The sequence below is a fragment of the Scyliorhinus torazame genome, chromosome 25 (genome assembly GCF_047496885.1).
Source record: "Scyliorhinus torazame isolate Kashiwa2021f chromosome 25, sScyTor2.1, whole genome shotgun sequence".
NCBI lineage: Eukaryota > Metazoa > Chordata > Chondrichthyes > Carcharhiniformes > Scyliorhinidae > Scyliorhinus > Scyliorhinus torazame.
Window position 1 is genome coordinate 11,827,732 of NC_092731.1, and position 24,250 is coordinate 11,851,981.

Genomic DNA, 24,250 nt, shown 5'->3' on the forward strand with positions numbered 1-24,250 from the left:
CCACCCCAGTGAGGGTCAGTGTCTGATAACCCACCCCAGTGAGGGTCAGTGTCTGTGATAACCCACCCCAGTGAGGGTCAGTGTCTGTGATAACCCGCCCCAGTGAGTGTCAGTGTCTGTGATAAACCCCCCAGTGAGGGTCAGTGTCTGTTATAACCCCCCCCCCCAGTGAGGGTCAGTGTCTGTGATAACCCACCCCAGTGAGGGTCAGTGTCTGTGGTAACCCACCCCAGTGAGAGTGTCTGTGGTAACGTACCGCAGTAAAAGTCCATAAGACCATAAGCTATGGGGTCAGAATAAGGCCATTCGCCCCATCGTGTGTGCTCCGCCTTTCAATTATTTTTTTAAAGTTTAAGTGTACCCAATTCATTTTTTGGAATTAAGAGCCAATTTAGCGTGGCCAATCCACCTACTCTGCACATCTTTGGGCTGTGGGGGTGAGACCCACGCAGACACGGGGAGAATGTGCAAACTCCACACGGTCAGTGACCCAGAGCCGGGATCGAACCCGGGTTCTCGGCACCGTGAGGCAGCAGTGCTAACCACTGCGCCACCGTGCTGCCCGAACATTCAATCATGACTGATATATTCCTCACCCCCCACTCTCCTGCCTTCTTCCCATAACCCCTGATCCCATTATTAATCAAAAGCTCCAGATTTGTGTTTGAGGTGCAGTTCCCCACAGGGATTTAGATCAAGAGTTGGAAAGTGGAATCAGGCAGAATAGTTCTTTCTTACAGCACATGAAATGAAATGAAATGAAATGAAAAAATGAAAATCGCTTATTGTCACAAGTCGGCTTCAAATGAAGTTACTGTGAAAAGCCCCTAGTCGCCACATTCCGGCGCCTGTTCGGGGAGGCTGTTACGGGAATTGAACCGTGCTGCTAGTCTGCCTTGGTCTGCTTTCAAAGCCAGTGATTTAGCCCTGTGCTAAACAGCCCCAACTAGGAGGAGTCGGCAATTTAGCCTCTCGAGTCTGCTCCACTGTAATGCCATCATGGCTGATCCCATCCTTTTTTTGTAAATTGAGGGAGGAGCAGCGCTCCGAAAGCTAGTGACATCGAAACAAACCTGTTGGACTTTAACCTGGTGTTGTAAGACTTCGTACTGTGCTCACCCCAGTCCAACGCCGGCATCTCCACATCATTGTAAATTTAAGAATACCCAATTTGTTTTTTCGAATTAAGGGGCAATTTTAGCCTGTCCAATCCACCTGCCCTGCACATCTTTTAGGTTGTGGGGGCGAAACCCACGCAAATACGGGGAGAATGTGCAAACTCCATACGGACAGTGACCGGGGCCGAACACGGGTCCACACCGTCGTGAGGTAGCAATACTAACCACTGCGAGGGCGGCACGGTAGCACAGTGGTTAGCACTGTTGCTTCACAGCTCCAGGGACCCAGGTTCGATTCCCGGCTCGGAGTCTGCACGTTCTCCCCGTGTCTGCATGGGTTTCCTCCGGGTGCTCCGGTTTCCTCCCACAAGTCCCGAAAGACGTGCTTGTTTGGTGAATTGCACATTTGAATTCTCCCTCAGTGTACCCGAACAGGCGCCGGAATGTGGCGACGAGGGGCTTTTCACAGTAACTTCATTGCAGTGTTAATGTAAGCCTACTTGTGACACTAATAAAGATTATTACCGTGCCGCCCCACACGGTAATATAACGTAGTGAGAGTGTCTGTGGCAACGTACCCCAGTGAGAGTCAGTGTCTGCAGTAATATAACCTGGTGCGTCAGTGTCTGTGGCAACGTACCCCAGTTTGAATGAGCTGCAAGTGTGTTCACAAGCGTGAGCTGTGACCCTTTCCCTCTCTCACACTCACTGCACGGCGAACTTACAAGTGACCCTGGAAGAACGGAGGTCAGTTCCGCTGGCTCTCGCCTCCCGATGTTCTCTGGACATGTCGATGGTCAGCGTGGACGTCTGCAGGCTTCACCTGAAAGACCAGGGCCAAGGGTCAGCACTGGGAACACAGGGTTCCAAGCCAGAACTGTAACAGTGAACCTACTACAACCCCCCCCCCGCACCCCGCGATGACCCCCCCACCCCCAACAGCCCCGCCAAAGTTTTCAGCAGCTTACAAAACACCGCTTCCTGTAGATGATGTATAAAGCATTGCCAAGTCTGGGTCTAGTACTCCGGGCAGGTAGGAACATCAGGCCATTCAGCCCTTCGAACACATTCCCTCATTCAATGGAACCCTGGCAGACCTGTATCTTAACTCCATCTACCTGCCTTGATGCTATAACCCTTAATTACCCTTACCTAACAAAAGAAATCCAACATTCCCAGTTCTGATATTTTCACTTAGCCCTTCCAGCCTCATAGCTTTTCACAGAATACCAGATCTGAAGGTGGTGTTTAAGTTACTAATTCTCCGACTCCCGTGATTTGGGAAGATGGCAAATGTGGAATGAAACCAGCTTCTGCCAGCAGAAGGCAAGGGGGCGATTCTCCAATATGGAGCCCAAGTGTTCGCGTCGTGTGAACACCGTCGCGTTTCACGACGGCGTGAACGGGGCCCAGGTACGACCGATTCTGCCCCCACAGGGGGCCAGCACGGCGCTGGAGCGGTTCACGCCGCTCCAGCCCGCGCCAACCCACGCATGGGCGGGGGACTTCTTCAGCACGCTGGCCCCGACTCAACATGGCGTCGGTGTTCAGGGGCCGACCGTGCCAGAAAGTAGGCCCGGGGGGTGGAGAGGCCGGCCCGCCGATCGGTGGGCCCCGATCGCGGGCCAGACCCCATCGGAGCCCCCCTCCGCCCCCCCCGACCATTCTCTTAAGAGTTCCCGCCGGCAGCGACCAGGGGTGAATGGCGCCGGCGGGAGTCTGTCGTATCCGCGCGGCCGCTCGGCCCATCCGGGCCAGAGAATCGGCGGCCCTGCCGATTCCAGCGGCCCATGGCCGTGCTAAACCGCCGCCGCAAATGGCGGCCATTCTCTGCGTCTCGGAGAATCGCGTTGTGGCGCAGTTGCGGCGACTCTCCGGCCCACCGCGGGGCTAGGAGAATCGCCCCCCAACTGTCTGATTAATTAAGCATCGCCCTGGGCTTCAAGGCTCCCATTCGTTATTGAACTCCTGCTTTAGATTGCGAGCTCCTCGCTTTAAGTTGTTGCCCTTCATCTCCACATTGAACTGGGGGGGGGGGGGTTACAAGGGGCATTGCAGGTACATTAGTGAAACCGCTGTCCGAGACCGATTGCCATGTCACACTCTGAACCAGGCCCCATCACAGCTTCTGAATTTAACAGAGAACAGAAACACAAACAGCCAGTCGCGGTCAGGCCCATTTGCTTTCGAAACCTCCCCGTTAATCACAATACAACACTTGGGAGTTGCTGACGAACCATTTGCTCTCAATCTCCAGTAATTAGTCCATGACAGACCCAGAAACAACGCGAGGAAATCCCTTGATATTTTAAAATTAAATTTAGAGTACCCAATTCTTTTTTTTTCCCCAATTGAGGGGCACTTTAGCGTGGCCAATCCAGCTAACGTGCGCACCTTTTTGGGTTGCGGGGGTGAAACCCACGCAGACAGGGAATCCCTTGATGATGGAGAGTTTGTTGGGGGGGGGGGGGGGGGGGGAACTTTCAGTCTGAAGACACCTTTCCCCTCTGAAATCATTCGGATTATAAAATAAATCAAATTCAACGCGTTAAAAGGAATGCGGAAACATTAATAAGCAGTAGCCCTTGAGCTTATAATTATTCATATTAAATTTTTTATTAAAATGATGCTACATCAAGGGTTTAAGATGCCTCGTCCTTCTGGCTCGGACACAGACAGGCAAAGTCTCTCAAACACATTCATAAAATCTAGCACAGACACACACACACACTCATATATATAACATTCAATGCAAAGCCTTTTTGTTTGCAAAATATTTCTCGGCGCCAAACAACTCCCCCCACCCCCTCTACCTGAAACGTTCCGCCCTCCACCCTCCCAACTCCCCCCTCAGGCGACGCAGCTTAAATCAGAACTGTTTTACCGGTCGGCGTGCGTGTGTGTGTGGTGAAGGTCACGGGTTTTTCTGGTAGACACAGCTTGGCGAAAGCTGAGAGGCAGCTCGGTAAGCAGCTCCACGTGGGGTTTGGTGGATGGCAACTCTCAGCTGACGATTCGAGAGGGGGGGGGGGCGTGGGGAAGGAGGGGGAGTCCTTCACCGTGGGATCCAGAGGGAGCATTTATTTCTAGGGGACCTGACGTCAGGTTGCTTAGCAACTGCACCGGGCTGGCTGCTGCTGCAGCTGGTCCAGCGTTGGCGAGCCTCCCCCACCGCCCCCCCCCCCCCTGCTCTCGGTTCTCACCGTCGCCGGGGCTCGGGCGAGCAACGCCAAGCGGGCTCTGTGCACTAACACGAAACCCGTCTGATGTCGCAGCAAATGGAGCATGTCCTGAGGGATGCAACAGATCAGAGCAGGGAGAGAGAGAGAGAGAGATACAGGAGCAATACAGAGAGAGAGAGAGAGAGATACATGAGCAATGGAGAGAGAGAGAGAGATACAGGCGCAATGGAGAGAGAGAGAGAGAGAGATACAGGAGCAATACAGAGAGAGAGAGAGAGAGATACAGGAGCAATACAGAGAGAGAGAGAGATACAGGAGCAATACAGAGAGAGAGAGATACAGGAGCAATACAGAGAGAGAGAGAGATACAGGAGCAATGGAGAGAGAGAGAGAGAGAGAGATATACAGGAGCAATGGAGAGAGAGAGAGAGAGATACAGGAGCAATACAGAGAGAGAGAGAGATACAGGAGCAATACAGAGAGAGAGAGAGAGATACAGGAGCAATACAGAGAGAGAGAGATACAGGAGCAATAAAGAGAGAGAGAGAGAGAGAGAGATACAGGAGCAATACAGAGAGAGAGAGAGAGATACAGGAGCAATACAGAGAGAGAGAGATACAGGAGCAACACAGAGAGAGAGAGAGGGATACAGGAGCAATACAGAGAGAGAGAGAGAGAGATACAGGAGCAATACAGAGAGAGAGAGATACAGGAGCAATACAGAGAGAGAGAGGGAGAGATACAGGAGCAATAGAGAGAGAGAGAGAGGGAGATACAGGAGCAATAGAGAGAGAGAGAGAGATACAGGAGCAATACAGAATACAGAGAGAGAGAGAGATACAGGAGCAATACAGAATACAGAGAGAGAGAGAGATACAGGAGCAATACAGAGGGAGAGAGGGAGAGATACAGAAGCAATAGAGAGAGAGAGAGATACAGGTTCAATAGAGAGAGGGAGAGAGATACTGGAGCAAGACAGAGAGAGAGAGAGTGAGAGATTCAGGAGCAATAGAGAGAGAGAGAGGAGCAATAGAGAGAGGGAGAGAGATACAGGAGCAATGGAGAGAGAGAGAGAGAGAGAGAGGGAGAGAGATACAGGAGCAATAGAGAGAGAGAGAGAGAGAGAGATACAGGAGCAATACAGAGGGAGAGAGGGAGAGATACAGGAGCAAGAGAGAGAGAGAGGGAGATACAGGAGCAATAGAGAGAGGGAGAGAGATACTGGAGCAATAGAGAGAGAGAGAGAGATACAGGAGCAATACAGAGAGAGAGAGATTCAGGAGCAATAGCGAGAGAGAGAGAGAGAGAGGAGCAATAGAGAGAGGGAGGGAGATACAGGAGCAATGGAGAGAGAGAGAGAGAGAGAGAGAGAGAGAGGAGCAATAGAGAGAGGGAGAGAGATACAGGAGCAATAGAGAGAGAGAGAGAGAGAGAGGAGCGATAGAGAGAGGGAGAGAGATACAGGAACAATAGAGAGAGAGATACTGGAGCAATAGAGAGAGAGAGATACAGGAGCAATACAGAGAGAGAGAGATACAGGAACAATAGAGAGAGAGAGATACAGGAGCAATACAGAGAGAGATACAGGAACAATAGAGAGAGAGAGAGAGATACTGGAGCAAGACAGAGAGAGAGAGAGAGAGAGGAGCAATAGAGAGAGGGAGAGAGAGAGAGGGAGATACAGGAGCAATAGAGAGAGAGAAAGAGATACAGGAACAATAGAGAGAGAGAGAGAGATACAGGAGCAATACAGAGAGAGAGAGAGAGCGGGAGAGATACAGAGTGAGGGAGATACAGGAGAGATACAGACAGAGACATAGAGAGTTACAGGAGCAATACAGAGAGAGAGAGAGAGAGAGGGAGATACAGGAGCAATACAGAGAGAGAGAGATACAGGAGCGATAGAGAGACGGAGAAAGAGAGAGCGGGAGAGATACAGAGTGAGGGAGATACAGGAGAGATACAGACAGAGACATAGAGAGTTACAGGAGCAATACAGAGAGAGAGAGAGGGAGATACAGGAGCAATTCAGAGAGAGAGATACAGGAGCGATATGGAGAGAGAGAGATAGATACAGGAGCGATACAGAGAGAGAGAGGAGCAATACAGAGAAAGAGAGATACAGGAGCAATACCGAGAGATACAGGAACGATACGGAGAGAGAGAGATAGATACAGGAGCGATACGGAGAGAGAGAGAGAGATACAGGAGCAATACAGAGAGAGAGAGAGAGGGAGATACAGGAGCAATTCAGAGAGAGAGATACAGGAGCGATATGGAGAGAGAGAGAGAGAGAGAGAGAGATACAGGAGCAATTCAGAGAGAGAGATACAGGAGCAAAATGGAGAGAGAGATAGATACAGGAGCGATACAGAGAGAGAGAGAGAGAGAGAGGGAGATACAGGAGCAATTCAGAGAGAGAGAGATACAGGAGCGATACAGAGAGAGGGATACAGGAGCAATAGAGAGAGAGAGATACAGGAGCAATAGAGAGAGAGATACAGGAACGATACAGAGAGAGAGAGATAGATACAGTAGCGATAGAGAGAGAGAGGGAGATACAGGAGCAATACAGAGAGAGAGAGAGAGATACAGGAGCAATACAGAGTGAGAGAGAGAGAGAGATACAGAGAGTGGGAGATATAGGAGCAAAACAGAGAGAGAGAGAGAGAGATACAGGAGCAATACAGAGAGAGAGAGAGGGAGAGATACAGGAGCAATACAGAGAGAGAGAGAGAGAGATACAGGAGCAATACAGAGTGAGAGAGAGATAGATACAGAGAGAGGGAGATACAGGAGCAAAACAGAGAGAGAGAGGGAGAGATACAGAGAGAGGGAGATACAGGAGCAATACAGGGAGAGAGAGATACAGGAGCAATACAGAGATTGAGAGAGAGGGGGAGATACAGGAGCAATACAGAGAGAGAGAGATACAGGAGCAAAACAGAGAGAGAGAGAGATACAGGAGCAATACAGAGAGTGAGAGAGGGAGAGATACAGAGAGAGGGAGATACAGGAGCAATACAGGGAGAGAGAGATACAGGAGCAATACAGAGATTGAGAGAGAGGGGGAGATACAGGAGCAATACAGAGAGAGAGAGATACAGGAGCAAAACAGAGAGAGAGAGAGAGATACAGGAGCAATACAGAGAGAGAGAGAGATACAGGAGCGATATGGAGAGAGAGAGAGATACAGGAGCAATACAGAGAGTGAGAGAGGGAGAGATACAGAGAGAGAGAGAGATACAGGAGCAATACAGGGAGAGAGAGATACAGGAGCAATACAGAGATAGAGAGAGAGAGAGATACAGGAGGGATATGGAGAGAGAGGGAGATACAGGAGCAACAGAGAGAGAGAGAGATACAGGAACGATATGGAGAGAGAGAGATAGATACAGGAGCAATAGAGAGAGAGAGATACAGGAGCAATAGAGAGAGAGATATAGGAGCAATACAGAGAGAGAGAGATACAGGAACGATACGGAGAGAGATAGATACAGGAGCGATACGGAGAGAGGGAAATACAGGAGCGATACAGAGAGAGAGAGGAGCAATACAGAGAGAGAGAGAGAGAGAGAGAGAGAGAGAGAGGAGCAATATATATATATATATATATATATATAGAGAGAGAGAGAGAGAGAGAGAGAGAGCGAGAGAGAGGGAGATACAGGAGCAATACAGAGACAGAGGGGGATACAGGAGCAATAGAGAGAGAGAGAGAGAGAGAGAGAAACCGGAGCGATAGAGAGAGAGAGATACAGGAGCGATACCGAGAGAGATACAGGGGCAATACAGAGAGAGAGATACGGTGAGGTTGCTTGTTGAGTGCAGGGTACACCGCGTAATGCAGGTTCCCCATGAAAGGCGCATACATGATCTTTGCTCTTGTGCTAAATTAGGAACACAGGGAGGCCATTCAGCCCCTCATGCCTGCTCTGCATTCAACAAGATTGTGGCACATCTGCATCTTGCCTCCATACAGGGCAACACGGTAGCGCAGTGGTTAGCTTTGTGGCTTCACAGCGCCAGGGTCCCGATTTGATTCCCGGCTTGGGTCACTGTCTGTGCGGGGTCTGCACGTTCTCCCCGTGTGTGCGTGGGTTTCCTCCGGGTGCTCCGGTTTCCTCCCACAGTCCAAAGATGTGCAGGTTAGGTGGATTGGCTATGCTAAATTGCCCCTTAGTGTCCAAAACGTTAGATGGGGTTACTGAGTTAGGGGGATAGAGTGGAGGTGTAGGCTTAGGTAGGGTGCTCTTTCCAAGGGCCGGTGCAGACTCGATGGGCCGAATGGCCTCCTTCTGCACTGTTAATTCTATGATTCTATAAAGTTTCCTCGTCATTAACTAGCAGCAGTTTTGTGGCTGTTGCTGTTTCACTGTCTCCAGCAACCAAATTAACTAAAATTAAACCCTCCTTGGATTTTGTTTTGTCCATCGCAATCCAGGATTGGAGCTGGTTTACAAATGTGAACATTTAAAAAGAGTCATTCACTTAACACTGGGTCAGTCTGATCAGAAACCGGAAGTTTAAAAGCCATTGTCAATCTGTATAGATCTCCCACCAAAGGTGATTTGGCCGGAGGAAGTTTGTTGGGAATCGGTCAACTTTCTTGACTTAGAGACACAGCAGCCAGGGTGATGCGTTGTACGTGTCAGGCGGTGTGACGCTGTGGAATAAACGTGGACTGTTAGTGCTCGAGGCAACAACATTCCAACTCAGATTGTGCAGGGGAGTAAGGGAAGCCTGGAGGGATATCCGAACAGGGTAGGTAAATGTGCCTGAGAATATTTACTTTTGTACTTCACAAGGGAGTGCATGATTTGAGCTTTGTGCTTGACACTCTAATGTGATTGAAACCCACAATCCACTGATTCAGAGTCGAGGGAGCGAGCTACCCACTCAGCCAAGGCTGATCACCTGACCCTTGCTCAATTACGATCACGTGACTTGAAAAATCCTCTCTCCGAGTGCACACTGTAAGCTGACACTGCGGTTCAGTATTGAGGGGGTGCTGCATTGCCGCAGTTGCCGGTTTGCTTGGCCCGGCTATTCCAGTGACGATGCTACAGTTCCGAGCGGCACGGGTGCGCAGTGGTTAGCACTGCTGCCTCACTGCGCCAAGGACCCGGGTTCGATCCTGGCCCCGGGTCACTGTCCGCGTGGAGTTTGCACATTCTCCCCGTGTCTGCGTGGGTCTCACCTCCCACAACCCAAAAAGATGTGCAGGGTGGGTGGATGGGCCACGCTAAAGTGCCCCTTAATTGGGTATTCTAAGCTTGAAAAAAAGGATCCTCCGGGTCACTGAGGGGGAGCAGTAGTGGGTTTCCTCCATTGTCCTGGTCTGACATTCCTCCCTCCGTCAACCACCACACCAAATGAAAATTGAATGGGTCATTGGGCATAGCGCTTGTGAGATCCTGCTGTGTGCAAAATGGTTGCTGTGTTCGCTTCTGCAAACGGCATCACTGCACGTCGAAATATTTCATTGTCAACAAACATAGACTTGCATTTATATAGCATTAATCACAACCACCGGATGCCACCGCAAGAGCTTTACAACCAATGAGGTACAGTTAGTATAGTCTCTGTTACAATATGGGAAATGTGGCAGCCAATTTGCCCCCGACGATGGCTCCGTGTAATTTCAGGCTCCTCTGATCCATTGCGAGCTTCACATTTTACTGACAGCTGAGCGGTAACCCTGGCAACAAGAGGAGAGAAAATAAAATCCATCCCATGTCCCAGCATCGCCATCCGTTACCTCGGGATACAGGCGTGAAAGAAGAAATATTGCACATTCTCCCCGTGTCTGCGTGGGTTTCGCCCCCACAACCCAAAGATGTGCGAGGTAGGTGGATTGGCCGCGCTAAATTGCCCCTTAATTGGAAAAAATTAATTGCGTACTCTAAATTTAAAAAAGAAAAGGTCCATCGAGCCTGCACCGACAATAACTACCCCTAATCTTGCGCTAATCCCATTTACCAGCACTTGTCCCATATCCTTGAATGTGAGGGTGTTTCAAGTGTTCACCCAAATGCTTTGTAAAGGTTGTGAGGTTTCCAGCCTCCACGACCGTGCCAGGACGCCCAATCCAGGATTCTCACCACCCTCTTGAGCAAAAATTGCTTTCCTCAAAAGCCCTCAGAATGGACAGCACGGTAGCACAGTGGTTAGCACCGTTGCTTCGCAGCGCCAGGGTCCCGGGTTCGGTTCCCGGCTTGGGTCACTGTCTGCGCGGAGTCTGCACGTTCTCCCCGTGTCTGCGCGGGTTTCCTCCGGGCGCTCCGGTTTCCTCCAACAAGTCCCGAAATACTTGTTAGGTGAATTGGACATTCTGAATTCTCCCTCTGTGTACAGGCGCCGGAATGTGGCGACGAGGGGCTTTTCACAGTAACTTCATTGCAGGGTTAATGTACGGCTACTTGTGACAATAAAGATTATTAGAATCTCCTGTCCCCTCAGCCTAAAATTATGCCCCTCTTGTGATTGACCCGGCCAATGGGACCAGCTGCTTCCTATTTACCCTGTCCAAACCCCTCATAATCTTACACACCTCAATCATACCCCCACTCAGCTTCCAAAGTGTCGGGGGTAAAGGTGGCCCTGAGGTAGCGATATTTAGGGTGTTGGAGTGCAGGGGACGAGAGAGGACGTTTGCCTCCCTGATAGCCTGGAGACCGACCTGACTTGGATGGAAGGAAGCGGAGCCGCTGAAAGCAGGGGTGTGGGTCAGCAAAGCTGGCGGAAACCCTGAGGCTGGGGCAGGTCAGGTTCCCTCGAGGGGTCGGGGCGGGATCGCTCGGAGGTTGAAGCCGTTCATTGACTTATTTAAGGAGGATTGAAGAGTCAGCAAAGGGGAAGGGGGGGGGGGGGGGGGGTTAAAATGGGGAACGCAAGATAGGAGGAGGGGCGTGATTGGGGAGCGGTGGGGGGAGTGAGCGTTGTTGATTCATGACGCTGTATAATTTTACTTCTGCTTCGGTTTGCTGCTTGTGAAAATGCCTGAATATTTTTTTTTAAATATCCCCCCTCAGCCGTCTCTGCAGTGGGCAGCACGGAGACACGGCTGCCTCAGTTCCAACGACCTGGATTCAATTCCAGCCTCGGGTGACTGCACCAGCCCTTAGAAAGAGCACCCTAGCCAAGCCCACGCCTCCTATCCCCGTGATACACCATCAATAACACACGAGTGGTGAACGTAACTGAGGCTTTAATACACTGAACAGCAAGTCTCCTACCTCTGGACCCGAACTGGGTCGGAGGCGGAGACGTGCCACCTTTATACATAAGTCCGAGGGGAGGAGCCACAGGCGGAGCCAGCCTGGACAAGCCCAGGCATGCACAATACAATACAATGCCATACAACGCAATACCGTGGTTTACCACACCCCGTAACCCAGTAACCCCACCTAACCTTTTTGGAGACTAAGGGGCAATTTAGCACAGCCAAACCACCTAACCTACACATCTTTGGACTGTGGGAGGGAACCGGAGCACCCGGAGGAAACCCACGCAGACACGGGGAGAACGTGCAGACTCCGCACAGACAGTGACCCGAGCCGGGAATCAAACCTGGGACAGTGGTGCCGTGGAGCAACTGTGCTAACCACTGTGCTACCGTGCTTCCCAATGGAAAAGCAGCACCTCGGACAGTGCAGCACTGTCCCAGTGCTGACACCGGGAGCGTCAGCCTACATGCTGGGCGCCAGTCCCCAGAGTGGGACTCAAACCCACAACCTTCTGACTCTGAGGCAAGTGTGCTCTGCAATGAACCACTGCATGAATTCCTTTGCGGGCGTCTCCCCCCCCCCCCCCCCCCCCCCCCCCCAGCTCATTGTGTACGAAGCTTACCACCGGGCTTGCGACAATGAGAGATTGCGAAGAGCTTCCAGGTCAGTGCGATCAGGTGTGGCAGGTAGATTACCAAGAGTCTGCGGGCGAGCCCAACGAGACTAGTTCCAAGTAAAACGCCTCCATGCATTGAAACAGATTCCCAGTGCCCTCGACAGAGAGATACAACTGCTGTTTACAGATACAGAACCGTAACCCCCTCCCGCGGGAGGCTGCATTATGCAGTGAAAAGACTGCATTGTTAAAGGATTTGCTGGCTTTTTGTGGAGGTTGCAGGAATATAAACATTCCCAAGTCAAGGGAGAAAACTATTCCACCTTAACAGCAAGTGAGCCCAAGGCTGGGTGAGTGCCAGAGCACCGCACTGGCTGTACGGTGCTGGAATAAAACTTGGTGTTTTGTCCAGGGTATGGCCATTGAGAAACGATTCGAGTTTGCTCAGTTTAAATTTGAGGAGAGCGCTCGTTACTGGCAGGCTCCAGTCTAACTTGGATATCTGATGAGATCAAACAGTCGTTTAGGAATAAGTAGTCCATGAAGGATCATAGAACGTACACCACATTCGGCCCATCTGGTCCAGGTGAGTGTTTACGCTCCACACAAGCCTCCGCCCACTCCTTAACTCAACCTCTCTGCATTTCCATCTATTCTTTCCTCCCTCATGTGTTTATCCAGTTTCCCTTTTAACGCATCTATGCTATTGATACTTGTGGCAGCAAGTTCCACATTTGTAATTTCCCAGTACTCTGCACCACCCGTTTGTTGCTCTGCATGTTCCCTTTTAAGATTCCTGCACGTCGCCGAGGACCCGGGTTCGATCCCGGCTCTGGGTCACTGTCTGTGTGGAGTTTGCACATTCTCCCTGTGTTGCGTGGGTTTCGCCCCCACAACCCAAAGATGTGCAGGGTAGGTGGATTGGCCACGCTAAATTGCCCTTTAATTGGGAAAAAAAAGGGCAGCACGGTGGCACAGTGGTAGCACTGCAGCCTCACGGCGCCGAGGTCCCAGGTTCGATCCTGGCCCTGGGTCACTGTCCGGGTGGAGTTTGCACATTCTCCTCGTGTCTGCATGGGTCTCACTCCCACAACCCAAAGATGTGCAGGGGAGGTGGATTGGTCACGCTAAATTGTCCCTTAATTGGAAAAATTAATTGGGTACTCTAAATTTTAAAAATTAAAATAATTGGGGAAAAAAAAATTGCATACTCTTATTTATTTTTTAAAAGATTCCTGCAGTGCCGTTCACTGTAAAGGGGCCAGCCGCTTCCTGTGCATGGCCGACACGTCTCCTGTGAGGCGGGTTGCAGACTACAGCTCATGTAGCTTAGAGGGGGAGGCATTTTCTCCGGGTGCTCCGGTTTCCTCTAAGTCCTGAAAGAAGTGCCTGTTGGGTGAATTGGACATTCTGAATTCTCCCTCAGCGTACAGGCGCCCGAGTGTGGCGACTAGGGGATTTTCATGGTAACTTAATTGCAGTGTTAATGTGACGTTATTATTATAGTTGCCCTGAATTTCTTATTGCTTTATTTGGTGACTGCCTCTCTGGTCCCTCTGTCACCACTGTGGGGATCTTGCTGTGTACAATTTGGCTGCTGCATTTCCCCATGACAGCTAGCAGACGTGAAGAAACCCAAAAAATATTTCAGTGGTTATCAAACGCTTTGGAGGCTCCAGAGACCCCCATCAGGTGCTCCTGCAAGGTATCAGCTCTTGGGGCCTTGTACCCTTGTACCCAGGTGATCAGGGAGCGAGGGGAGACAAGCGGGAAGATGGGGAAACAACGCACAGGCCCCACTGTCAGCTCACACCCTGGAGCAAATTAAAACCACCACAAGACAAGTGGGAGGATAGATGTGGTGATGTCTCTCCGGCTGTGCATCTTCCTGGGTAATTTACTGGAAGCGTGTCTAATATACACAATCGCTGTGCAGTTTAACTCACGCTGTTGCACAGGTCAGAGAACCAAACCCTTTTGAGGCAGAAACAGTAAACGAATTGTTGACATCTGTAGCAATTGGCAAAAAAAACTCACAGGAGATTTCACAGTGCATTCTTCGGAGCTTCCTATTTACTCAGAACATCATGACGCAGTGTGGTATTAATTACTAGACACCAAGAGAGCTTGTTAACATGGTGAGGCCGCCTACATTCACATTTCCCTCCCAGATACATTGTTAGCTTTATTTTAGTGTCTGTTGCTCCTTATTCCGACACTACAAAAAAAAGTGAATAGCAACTGCAACAACTTGCATTTATATGGCGCCTTTTAACACAGTAATCCAGCCCAAGATGTTGTACGGGAGTGTAGTGGGAGAGAATTGGACATTGAGCCACAAGAGGAGATGTTAGGGGGAAAGATGTTGGTTTTAAAGTGGCACAGTAGCGCAGTGGTTAGCACTGTTGCTTCACAGCGCCAGAGTCCTGGGTTCGATTCCCGGCCTTGGGTCACTGTCTGTGCGAAGCCTGCACGTCCTCCCAGTGTCTGCGTGGGTTCCCTCCGGGTGCTCCGGTTTCCTCCCACGGTCCAAAATTGTGCAGGTTAGGTGGATTGGCAGTGATAAATTGACCTTGGTGTCCAAAAAAAGTTAGGTGGGGTTACTGGGAGAGGGTGGAGGCGTGGGGTGCTCTTTCCAAGGGCCGGTGCAGACTCGATGGGCCGAATGGCCTCCTTCTGCACTGTAAATTCTATGAACTCTCCATGTGTGAATATCCTGATGTTTGGCGTACTGGAAGCTGGCAGCTTTGAGGCATTGTTACACAACACACAAATACAAGTTTTTCTTGGGGCACAGTTTCCCAAGTCCCAGTCACCCTCCAGTTCATAGCCCAGGTCGATTCATCCATGAGCCTCAATGGTGAATGACAGTGGACTTATTGGCCACAGTGGCATCACAACAGGGTCCAATCTCATTCTTACCTGACACCCCCCCCCCAACCTGTATACGTGTTGTTACAGCACCGCTGGATAAAACGCAGGAGTGAGAACACTGGCTGATTACCCTCACCCTGGGGCTATCAAACTCCCCAATCCATATTCAATAGCATCATAACGGCACAGAAGGTCATTCAGCCCATCGAGTCCATGGGCAATCCAGTCAGTCCCATTCACTGCTCCATCCCCAAAGCTCTGCAAACTTATTTCAACCAACTGCCTCACCAGACTTCCTTTTGAAATAATTCATGGTGTCTGCTTCCACCGCCATTGCAGACACTGGGGGCGTGATTCTCCAAAATGGAGGCAGTGTCCACGCCGTCGCAAAACGGGCGCGGGCACTACCGATTCTGGCCCCCCGCACGAGCGGTTCACGCCGCTCCTGCCTCCCTTCCCGGCGCCGCGCCAACCCGCAACATGGCACGGGGGTTCAGGGGCCGCTTGCGTAACAAAATAGGGTCAGGGCTGGAGAGGCCGGCCCGCCAATCGGTGGGCCCCGATCGCGGGCCAGACCCCATCGGAGGCCCCCCTCCACCCCCCCCGACCCTGCGCGCAGAGTTCCCGCCGGCTGCGAGCAGGTGTGGACGGCGCCAGCGGGTCTCCGCCGTTCCCGCGTGGCCGCTCGGCCCATTAAAAGGCCGGAGAATCGCCGGCCCGGCCACGGACAGCAGCCCGCGACGCGCCGGCGCAGATTGTCCGCTCCTCGGAGAATCGCGTGCCGGCGTCGGGGTGGCGTGGCGCGGTTGCGCCGATTCTCCGGCCCGGCGTGGGGCTCGGAGAATCCCGCCCTGGGTTCCAGGTCACTACCGCTCGCTGTGCCCCTGACTCAGCTTACAATCGTGCTCCAACCTGCCATTTTCCAAGTCATCTCCCAGACCCAAGATCCCAAAGCACCTAGAAGTGGATGCAAAGTCAATTTCCTACTCACTCGTGGTCTAACCACAGCCTCTTCCAGCTAAGCCAACACCAGGCTTGGTTGGAATTACCGACACGTTGATCCTCGACTGGTTAAAATTCTAACAACTAACCGGTCCTTTCAAGAACCCGGCGTTCAACAACTCGTCCATTTCAAAGCTGGTGCAGTTCAGGACTCCAGGTGACCGAGTCCAGGCAGGGCGATTGGCGCCAGGGACAAGGGCAATCAGGGGAATTAAGCCCAGGGTTTACACGTCTAAATTAATCTTTGAAAGGTTGATTAAAACGTCCCCCGTCTGCACCAGTCTCCGGTTCTCCTTTCCTCATTCAAACAGCACTTCAGTATCTCATCCTTCACCTCAATCCAGAAAGGGACAAGAAAACTCCCCAATCCTGGCAATCTCGACATAGCGTCTTATGCAGAACCCGAGACCATCCACTAATGACCTCCCTCTGCTGGTGTTACGGAATGAACGCGCAAGAGCAAACAATAAAACTGGAGGCCATAAAAATAGTCACTAACAAGTCCAATAAGGAACTCGGGAGGCACTTATAGCACAGAAGAGGCTATTCGGCCCATTGGGTCTGTGCCGTCCCATCCCAGCCTATTCTCCCTTTCTGGCTCTTGGTCTACAGCCCTGTAGGTGACGGCACTTCAGCTGCATACCCAAGTACGTTTTTGTTACATATAAACCCAATTCATTTTGTCCAATTAAGGGGCAATTTAGCGTGGCCAATCCACCTACCCTGCCCACCTTTGGGTTGTGGGGGCGAGACTCACGCAAACACGGGCAGAATGTGACCCAGGTACTTTTAAATGTGATTTCTGCCTCCACCATTCGTTCAGGCAGTGAAACGGTTAATAACTCCAAACTCATCACTTAATCCCCTTGCCTAACAAACTAAACTGGTAATCTCGGTTTCAAAATTTTCAATTGGCACCCCCCCCCCCCCCAGCCCGATCAGCTTTTTGAAGGAGAGTTCTAGATTTCCACTACCATTTAATAGTAATCTTTATTATTGTCACAAGTAGGCTTACATTGATACTGCAATGAAGTTACTGTGAAAAGCCCCTAGTCCCACATTCCGGCGCCTGTTCGGGTACACAGAAGGAGAATTCAGAATGTCCAATTCACCCAACAAGCACTTTTTATGTGATGTGTTGAATGTCCTGGTTTTAATTTCCAAGGTGATGCCCCCTTGTTCGGGACTCCATCTGTACTCGGTGATTTCTGCTGGCAATGTAGAAAGGCCAGAATGGGATCATGATTCGCTCTCGTGCCTCTGGGATTAGTGTCCACACACGTAATGTCCACTTTCCAAACGGATCCTGTGGAATCTTATCCCAGACAACTTCAGAATTGGACGCGAAATGCAACGTACACCAGAATAAAAAGGGTGTCTATGTTATCATAACTATTTACACTTTCGCAAATTGGTGCCTTCCAGAACAAGTCCTTGCACATGAAATGCACACGGTTAAAATGCACATCGCCCAGGCAGCAAAGTTAGCCCCAGGAGCGAGGACCAACTGCTAACACTGACTGCTCTCTCTCTCTCTCTGCAAGGGAGCAGCACTCATATCAAACCCGGAATCACTCAATCAATTTATCTCATTAACCTGGCACACATGGAACATATGAAAATGATGTCAAGCTGGGAACCGACAGCAGACGAGGTGATGCTAGCAGAGCATTCAGATGTGGAGCTAAATGTTTTTAAATGACTCAAATCGTTCTGTTCATGCTCCACTCAGGAGCAAATGGACGTGGTGACCAAGCCGCCAGACACTGATTGCTGCATTTCGAAATGTATTTGCGCTGGAAACAGATGCCTGCCCCACCGCATCCTTGAAACTCAGGCTCCACGAGAGGCAATGATTTTGCAGCCACCCATTACACTCAAGAACATCGTGCCACGCGCCCTCACCACACTGCTCCGCGCGCCCTCACCACACTGCTCGCTAATCTACACTGGCACCTTGTCCTCAGATACAAATCCCTCCCACAGCCTCATCCCTTCCTATTGCTGTAACCTCCTCTAGCCCTACAACCCTTCAAGAACTCTGCACTGTGCAGCGGGCACAAACCTGAATTGCCTACAACTGCTGCTCCTATGTTCCTATTCGGTCAATTCTGACCCCAATATGTCTCAGTCCGCCTGACTGAGAACAACGCTCTGGAAGAGCCTCCCCAACACTCTTTCCTCCTTCAAGAAGCTCCTTCGATCGTATCTCTTCACCCAAGCTGGTGGTCACCTGTCTCAATATCGCCTTAAGTGGCTCGAAGTCAAAATAAATCAGATAAGGTTCCTGTGTAGCGTCCTGGACAAGCCAGCATTTATTGCCCATCCCTTATTGCCCTGGAAGAGGAGGTAGTGAGCCGCTTTCTTGAAGTGCCACTGTGGTGTAGGTACACCCACAGTGCTGTTAGGGAGGGAGTTCCAGGATTTTAGTCCAGAGACAGTGAAGGAACGGCCGACGTATTTCCAAGTCGGGATGGTGAGTGGCTCGGAGGGAAGTTTTTTATTTCAAATTTGGAGTAGCCAATTAATTTTTTCCAATTAAGGGGCAATTTAGCGCGGTCAATCCACCTCGCCTGCACTACTTTTTGGGTTGGGTTGTGGGGTGGGGGGGGGGGGGGGGGAGAACCCACTCAAACACGGGGAGAATGTGCAAACTCCACACGGACAGCGACCCAGAGCCGGGATCGAACCTGGGACCTCGGCGCCGTGAGGCAGCAGTGCTAACCCACTGTGCCACCGTGCCGCCCTTCCTGGAGGGAAGTTAGAGGTTATGGGTTTTCCCATGTATCTGCTGGTAGCAGTCGTGGGTTTGGAAGGTGCTCTCTCAGGAAACATGGCGAGTTCCCGCAATTCATCTTGGATGTTAAGATGAGCGTGAGATCATGTGTAATACCTGGATCTGGTATGGCTCTCTTGTGGGGACCATGAACTGGATTCAATTTGAATTGTTTTTGGAGCAGGCAAGGAGCTGGATTAGGAGTTTGTCCCTGTCCACACTCTGAGCTCTTGCTTTGTAACTCTGATAAAGTAATTTTTATAAATGTTTCCACTGTCCTGTCAGGCAATGTATTCCATTTTTTAATTACACCTAATTATTTTTTTTCCCAATTACGAGGCAATTTAGCATGGCCAATCCACCTACTCTGCACATCTTTGAGTTGTGGGGGGGTGAGACCCACGAAGACACGGAGAGAATCTGCAAACCCCACATAGACAGTGACCCAGGGCTGGGATCGAACCCGGATCCTCAGCGCCGTGAGGCAGCAGTGCTAACCACTGGGCCACCCTGTCGCCCCAGGCAACGTATTCCAGATCATATCTCACCGTATTCAAAAAAATTCTCACCTCCCCCTCTGGTTCCTCTGCCAATCACCTCAAATCTGCATCCGGAGGTTACTGACCCACCTTGCCAGTGGAAACAGTTTCTCTTAACCTAGCCCAACCAGACCCTTCTGAACTGTGGGAGGAAACCCACGCAGACACAGGGAGAACGTGCAGACTCCGCACAGACAGTGACCCAGCGGGGAATCGAACCTAACTCAGAAAAAGTCATTAAAAAAAAAAAATTTTTAATAAAAAAAGTGTGATGCTAGCAACCAGTTTAAGATTAGACTGGTTTTGTGACTTACTTACACTCGTTGGAATATTCATATACACTTGCTATATATTCACATGCAGGGACCTGTCCTCTGCAAGTAAAAGGAACATGTTCAGGCATTGCGCCTTTTTTAATTTCAACAAAAGCATGCTGGACAATATGTCCCTGGTGCATTCACCATGGCAACTCCTCAACCAGTGTGGACCTGCCAACCAATCAGCATCCTTTATCATACAGCATAAGTTGTTGCTCCCTTTGAAATTTGATATTCTTGCATCTGTCCAGATGGGTGCAAGGCGAAAAGCATCAACAACATCTTTCTTATCTCGATAATACTCAAGTTAACTGGTTATCGAGAAATGTTAATTCTTGAAGCCTTGGGGCAGCATGGTGGTGCAGTAGTTAGTGCTGCTGCCTCATGGCGCCGAGGTCCCAGGTTCGATCCTGGCTCTGAGTCACTGTCTGTGTGGAGTTTGCACATTCTCCCCGTGTTTGTGGGGGTTTTGCCCCCACAACCTAAAGATCTGCAGGGTAGGTGGACTGGCCACACTAAATTGCCCCTTAATTGGAAAAAAATAATTGGGTACTCTAAATTTTTTTTTTTTTTTTAAGAAATTCTTAGGGCAGCACGGTAGCATTGTGGATAGCACAATTGCTTCACAGCTCCAGGGTCCCAGGTTCGATTCCGGCTTGGGTCACTGTCCGTGCGGAGTCTGCACATCCTCCCCGTGTGCGTGGGTTTCCTCCAGGTGCTCCGGTTTCCTCCCACAGTCCAAAGATGTGCAGGTTAGGTGGATTGACCATGCTAAGTTGCCCTTAGTGTCCAAAATTGCCCATAGTGTTGGGTGGGGTTGCTGGGTTATGGGGATAGGGTGGAGGTGTTGACCTTGGGTAGGTTGCTCTTTCCAAGAGCCGGTGCAGACTCGATGGGCCGAATGGCCTCCTTCTGCACTGTAAATTCTATCAATCTATGAAACCTTAACTTTTTTTTTGAAAAGAGAAGAGCTTGCTTGACCTGGAGTGTTTCCAACTTTATCCATTTTTTTTTTTTTTATCTGTGGGACTTTGTCAAGCGTAGGACTTACAACATCGCAAGGCATAGATTCACAGAATCTACGGCACGGAAACAGGTCCTTCGGCCCAAACTGGTCCATGCCGACCAAAAAGCCCATCTAAGCTAACCCCATCTGCCTGCATTTGCCCCATATCCCTCTAAACCTTTCCTATCCATGTATCTGTCCAAATGCATCAACGTCCCTGCATCGAACGATTCCTCCGGCAGCTCATTCCACACACGTCCCACCCTCTGTGGAAAAAAGTTGCTCCTCGGGTTCCCATTAATTCTTTCCCCCCTTAACTTGAACCTGTGCCCTCTAGTTCCCGATTCCCCAACCTGGGAAAAAGACTGAGTGTATTCACCCTATCCATGCCTCTCATGATTTCATACACTTCGGTAAGATCACCCCTCAGTCTCCCACGCTCCAAAGAAAAAAGTCCCAGCCTGTCCAATCTCTCCCTGTAACTCAGTCCCTCGAGTCCTGGCAACATCCTTGTAAATCTCTTCTGCACCCTCTCCAGTTTAATAACATCTTTCCTATAGCAACGCGACCAAAACTGAACACAATACTCCAGGTGCAAACTCACCAACGTCCTGTACAACTGCAACATAACTTCCCAACTTCTATACTCTGACTGATGAAGGCCAGCAGGCCAAAAGCCTTCTTTCACTGCCCTATCTACCTGCGACTCCACCTTTAGAAAACTGTGCACCTCAACTCCAATGTCCCTCTGTTCCACGATACGCCTCAAGGTCCTACCATTCACTGTGGAAGTCCTACCTTGATTTGACTTTCCAAAATGCAAAACTTGACACTTACCTGTATTGAACTCCATTTGCCATTTCTTGGCCCACTTTCCCGGCTGATCCAAGATCTTGCTGCAATTTTTGATCACCTTCCTCACTGTCTACAATACCACCTATTTTAGTGCCATCTGCAAACTTACTGAGCGTGCCTTGTACATTTTGGCAAAGGAGATGGAGGAGGCCACGGCCCTTCGAGCCAGCTCTGTCCGAACATGGCAGTTCCTCTCCCATTAATCCACTTTCCCCACTACCCCTATAACCCTCGATTCCCTTCGTATTCAAAAATCTAATCAACCTCAGACTTGATCAATGATCGAGCAGGCACAGCTCTCCGGGGTAAGGCTTGTAATGAAGGGCCGCTGCACCGTGGGAGGTTCAGTTCCATTACAGGGGCTGGTTTAGCACAGGGCTAAATCACTGGCTTTGAAAGCAGACCAACGCAGGCCAGCAGCACGGTTCAATTCCCGTACCAGCCTCTCCGAACAGGCGCCGGAATGTGGCGACTAGGGGCTTTTCACAGTAACTTCATTTTGAAGCCTACTTGTGACAGTAAGCGATTTTCATTTCTCATTTTCTTCAGGTGAAACATTTACCCCAGGCCCCATGTGAATAATCCAGCTGTTTATTCAAAGAGGAGCAGGCATGGTTTCTGGAACCTTGCTCTGCACAAATCGGCAGCCGTGTTTCCTATGTTACAACGATGAGCAAACTTTTAAAAAAGAAACAAGAGGGCAGCACGGTGGCACAGTGGGTTAGCATTGCTGCCTACGGTGCGGAGGACCCGGGTTCGAATCCCGGCTCTGGGTCACGGTCAGTGTGGAGTTTGCACATTCCCCCCCCGTTTGTGTGGATTTTGCCCCCACAACTGAAGGATATGCAGGCTAGGTGGATTGGCCACGCTAAATTGCCCCTTACATTGGAAAATAACAATTGGGTACTCTAAATTAAAAAGAAAAAAAGAAACACGGGCTTGATTGTCGGCAAGGCGTTTTGGAAGGTCCCGAGGCGCTATACAAATGCAAATTTCTCAGGCCACAAATGATCCAAAATACAGGTCGAAAGATTGACATTTAATAAGTATTCATTATGCACTTTATAAAAAAAATTAAAATGCTCTCACACCGACACCCAATCACCTGATCTTGCTGCTTCAGACTGTTCAGCATCCAAAAACCCCAGCACCCTCTCCCCCAGTGAGCTTAAATGAGCTTGCAAATGGTGCCGTGGTGTTCTATACCTGGAGTGTTTGATCATATTCAGTAAGAGTCAAAGAAAGGCAAGTCAGTTTGCTCAAATTCCATTTGCAGCAGTACTCCACCTAGCTAAAAAATGACACAAAACCAAAGTCTCAGGTGAGTTTGCTCAGAGCCCTGGCTGAACACGAGGCCGTGTGACTGTGTCTACTCGCACTGCTGCATTTTAACCAGTTCCTGATCCTCCAGGTTGAAGTATCTGGCGTAGACCTGGTCGAACATCTCCTTGCAGGGAATGAAGGCTTGCAGTCGGGAGCAGATGAGGAAGGAACCGGCCATTTTGCGATGGAGGGAGTAGGATTCCTCGGGGGGAGGGGTCAGTCGGTGTTTCAGCATCACTGGAATCAGGCTGTGGATCCGCCGGGTGGTGGCCTGGCTTCCAAAGTCAAAGGATTGTGGCTGAGCAAACGCTTCCCCGAGGGTCATGACCGCATCGATGTGAGCATCCTCAAACACCTGCAAACAGCACAGCAAACTGGCTCCGTCAAATTGTCAGGGCCACAGGGACCTCTGCCTCTTGGTAGTACAATTAATGACATCGCTGTACCCCTCCCCTCCTCCCCACGCCTTCGATAGAGGCATCCCAATCCTCGAGTGACATTTCTGTCTTCAGATCCCACCCCCATCAGCAAGGCCGTGTACCTCCCCATCTCAGCTCATCCTCTGACAGACTCGCCAATACCTCCAGACTCGACGATTGCAACACGCTCCTGGCTGGCCTATCGTCCACCCTCTAAACTCGAGCTCATCCAAACCTCTGCTGCCCGCACCCCAACGCGCACCAAGTCTGTTCACCCGTCACGAACGTTCCTCTAAGCTGCGTGGGCGCGAAATCGGGAAGCTGTTGTAAAGACCGTGGCACTGGAAGATATGGGGCTGCCTGTCAATCTGAAAGGGACAGCGCAGGTGCCAGCGATCAGCCTGGCACAAGCAACAGAAGTGAGGAGAAACATTGTCCATCATTCCTGGTGCTCACCCACCTACATTGGGGCCCAATCAAACGCCACGCTTTGAGAATTCTCATTCTTGTTTTCAAATCGCTCCATGGCCTCAGCTCTTCCTACCTCCACAACTTTCTCCAGGCCTGCAACCCTCAGAAATATCCAGGTACCTCTTAATTCCAGCCTCTTGATCCTCCCTGATTTTAATCGCCCCACCGCTGGCAGGCATGCCTTTAGCTGCCTGGGGCCCCTTAGCTCTGGAATTCCCTCCCTAAACTTTCCAGCGTCTCTACCTCGCTTTCCTTCTTCAAGATATTCCTTAAATCCGAGCTCTTTCACCAAGTTTGTGGCATTTCCTTACGTAGTTTTGAGTTAAATTTTGTCTGATTGTGCTCTTCTGCTGAGCCTCGAGGGGCTGCACTACGTTAAAGGCGCTGTGGATGTTAGTGTCCACCTTGGTCTCGCCTTCCACCTCAAGCGGGAATCTCCTTCTTTGCTGTAGCTCCATTCATAAATGTGGCTTATTTTCTCGTGCGAAGATCCCTTTCATTCCCCTCAACAACTCTTCTGGGC

General features: G+C 50.5%; 2 protein-coding genes and 1 long non-coding RNA gene across 4 annotated transcripts in view; all 3 read right to left on the reverse strand.

The window, feature by feature from the left end:
• The window catches only part of map3k10 (mitogen-activated protein kinase kinase kinase 10), a 268,683-nt gene that overhangs the window by 161,803 nt on the left and 82,630 nt on the right, over positions 1-24,250 (reverse strand). The window lies entirely within an intron of this gene.
• LOC140402312 (atypical kinase COQ8B, mitochondrial-like) overlaps positions 9,786-24,250 on the reverse strand; it is a 35,713-nt gene continuing 21,248 nt past the window's right edge. The window contains exon 14 of one of the 2 annotated variants that reach the window (XM_072490002.1): positions 9,786-10,001. In XM_072490002.1, coding sequence (XP_072346103.1) covers positions 9,972-10,001 — 30 coding nt within the window. In that variant the 3' untranslated portion in view covers positions 9,786-9,971. Of the gene's footprint in view, positions 10,002-22,532; positions 23,193-24,250 lie in introns of those variants that run through there. The other variant, XM_072490001.1, reaches the window with a different exon arrangement.
• Positions 14,197-16,284, reverse strand: LOC140402313 (uncharacterized). Its single transcript, XR_011938121.1, has 2 exons — positions 16,069-16,284; positions 14,197-14,842 (listed from the first exon to the last, which is right to left on the reverse strand). It is a non-coding gene; the product is annotated as an uncharacterized lncRNA (long non-coding RNA).